General features: G+C 58.5%; 1 protein-coding gene across 11 annotated transcripts in view; it reads right to left on the reverse strand.

Annotated features, from left to right (window-relative positions):
- grik5 (glutamate receptor, ionotropic, kainate 5) overlaps positions 1-1,695 on the reverse strand; it is a 51,085-nt gene that overhangs the window by 4,886 nt on the left and 44,504 nt on the right. For 3 of the 11 annotated variants that reach the window (XM_017037837.2, XM_008322840.3, XM_008322838.3), the window contains exon 20: positions 7-1,458. The exons of 7 other annotated variants lie outside the window; for them this stretch is intronic. In XM_017037837.2, the coding sequence (XP_016893326.1) occupies positions 820-1,458 (639 nt within the window). In that variant the 3' untranslated portion in view covers positions 7-819. Of the gene's footprint in view, positions 1-6; positions 1,459-1,695 lie in introns of those variants that run through there. One more of the 11 variants, XM_017037836.2, reaches the window with a different exon arrangement.

The following is a 1,695-nucleotide window of genomic DNA, read 5'->3' on the forward strand; positions in this document are numbered from 1 at the left end:
TCTGCTGGCACAGAAACACACGCCTGAGAGGAAGTCGGACTGAGCAGAGGACAGAGTGAATAATTAAAGTGGTTCAGAGAGGGCTCCCTCACTGGCAGTCACCCTCTCTCTCTCTCTCTCTCCCCTTTCTCACCCCCTCCCCCTCTCTCTCCCTGTTTCTTTGACACTGTTTGAAGAGAGTTGAAAAAAAGTCATTTCGTTTGATGTCAAGATAACGAGGAACCATCATTCCACATTCTGACGTCTTCGCTCCCTCTCTTCTCGTCTCACCCCTCTCACCCCTCCATGACTGTCTGACTGAACCCCATCAGTAGGAGGAGAAGGGGGAGGAGGGGGAGGAGGGGGAGGAGGAGGTCCAGGGTTCTCCTGACTGTGAGGAGTAACAGACAGACTTACAGGAAGCAAATTATTTTACAAACACGCAGACATTCAGGCTGAATCCTCCTCCTCCCCCTCTTTCTCTCCCCCTCCCTCCCTCCCTCCCTCCCTCTTTCTCTCCCCCTCCCTCAAACGTCAGCTACGGGGCACAAGGAGGGACACAAAACTCTTAAACACAGTTGGACCAGATTCACAGGTTGTCAGTTCTACTCCACACAGGCTGAAGTCATGTTGTAATTCCACTGAGGACAATGTCAACGTCATGAAAAACACAACCCAAATCAACACCAGGAAATCATCGGCACGGATACGCCACGTCCTCCCACAGAGCTGCACTTTCACCCCGGGCGGGGCAAATGTTTCTCCAGACCCGGTCCTGGATCTGCAGAGTCTTCAAACCTTTGACCTGTCACCCCGCCCGCTGCACCACCGCGCCCGCTCTCAGTCCTGGTCCATCAGTAGGTCTGTGGTGTTGCTGCTCTGTGGAGGAGGAACGATGGGGCGGGGGTTATGAGGTGGGGGGCTGTGGTGCAGCCGCCTGGGACTGGGCCCTCCTCCGCCCTCACTGTCTGTGTTGGATGTGGAGGGCGGGGGGGGCGGGGGGAGCCTGGGCAGAGGTGCCGATGAGGGCGGTATTCTGGTTGAAGCCGAGCCTAAAGTCCCGCCGGACCTCAGGCTCTGGATCCTCCGACACTCCTGGCAGATCCTCACGTGGGCGCAGCTGCGGGAGGGCAGCATCACCGGGGTGGGGGCCGGCGGAGGGGGCGTGGTGCTCACTCCGAGAGGATCATCTAGGATTCGTTGCGGGCCGGGGCCTAAATCCGGAGGTCCTGTTCCTCCCCCTACGCCCCCCCCACCTCCAGCGCCCCCTGTCAGCGGACCCGCCCCGCTGTAGAGCTTGCCGTTGCTCAGGCGCATCTCCCGAACCAGACGCAGGGGGCGAGGGGCGCCCAGAGCTATACGGGCGGGGTGACGAAGGGCGGCCGAGCTGCTGAGGGGCCGACGGCGACGCATACGAGAACTCTTCTTACAGGAGACGGCGTTTCGGAATTCTGTGATCATTTCCTGACAGACAGACACCTGAAGGAGATAAGGCAGAAAGGAGGGAGGAGGGAGGAGGGAGAGACAAAAAGAAAGGAAGGTAGGAAAGGTGGGAAAGGTGGGACACCACAGGCATAAAGAGAGCGAGCAGCAGAAGAAGACACGAAGAGGAGCAGAGAAAAACAAGAAAAGGAATGTTAAAGGAAGGGAGTCGGAGGAGGAGGAGGAGGAGGAGGAGGAGGAGGAGGAGGAAGAGGAGGAGGAGGAGCGGCGAGG

The sequence above is a fragment of the Cynoglossus semilaevis genome, chromosome 13 (genome assembly GCF_000523025.1).
Source record: "Cynoglossus semilaevis isolate Cse_v1.0 chromosome 13, Cse_v1.0, whole genome shotgun sequence".
Taxonomy (NCBI): Eukaryota; Metazoa; Chordata; class Actinopteri; order Pleuronectiformes; family Cynoglossidae; genus Cynoglossus; species Cynoglossus semilaevis.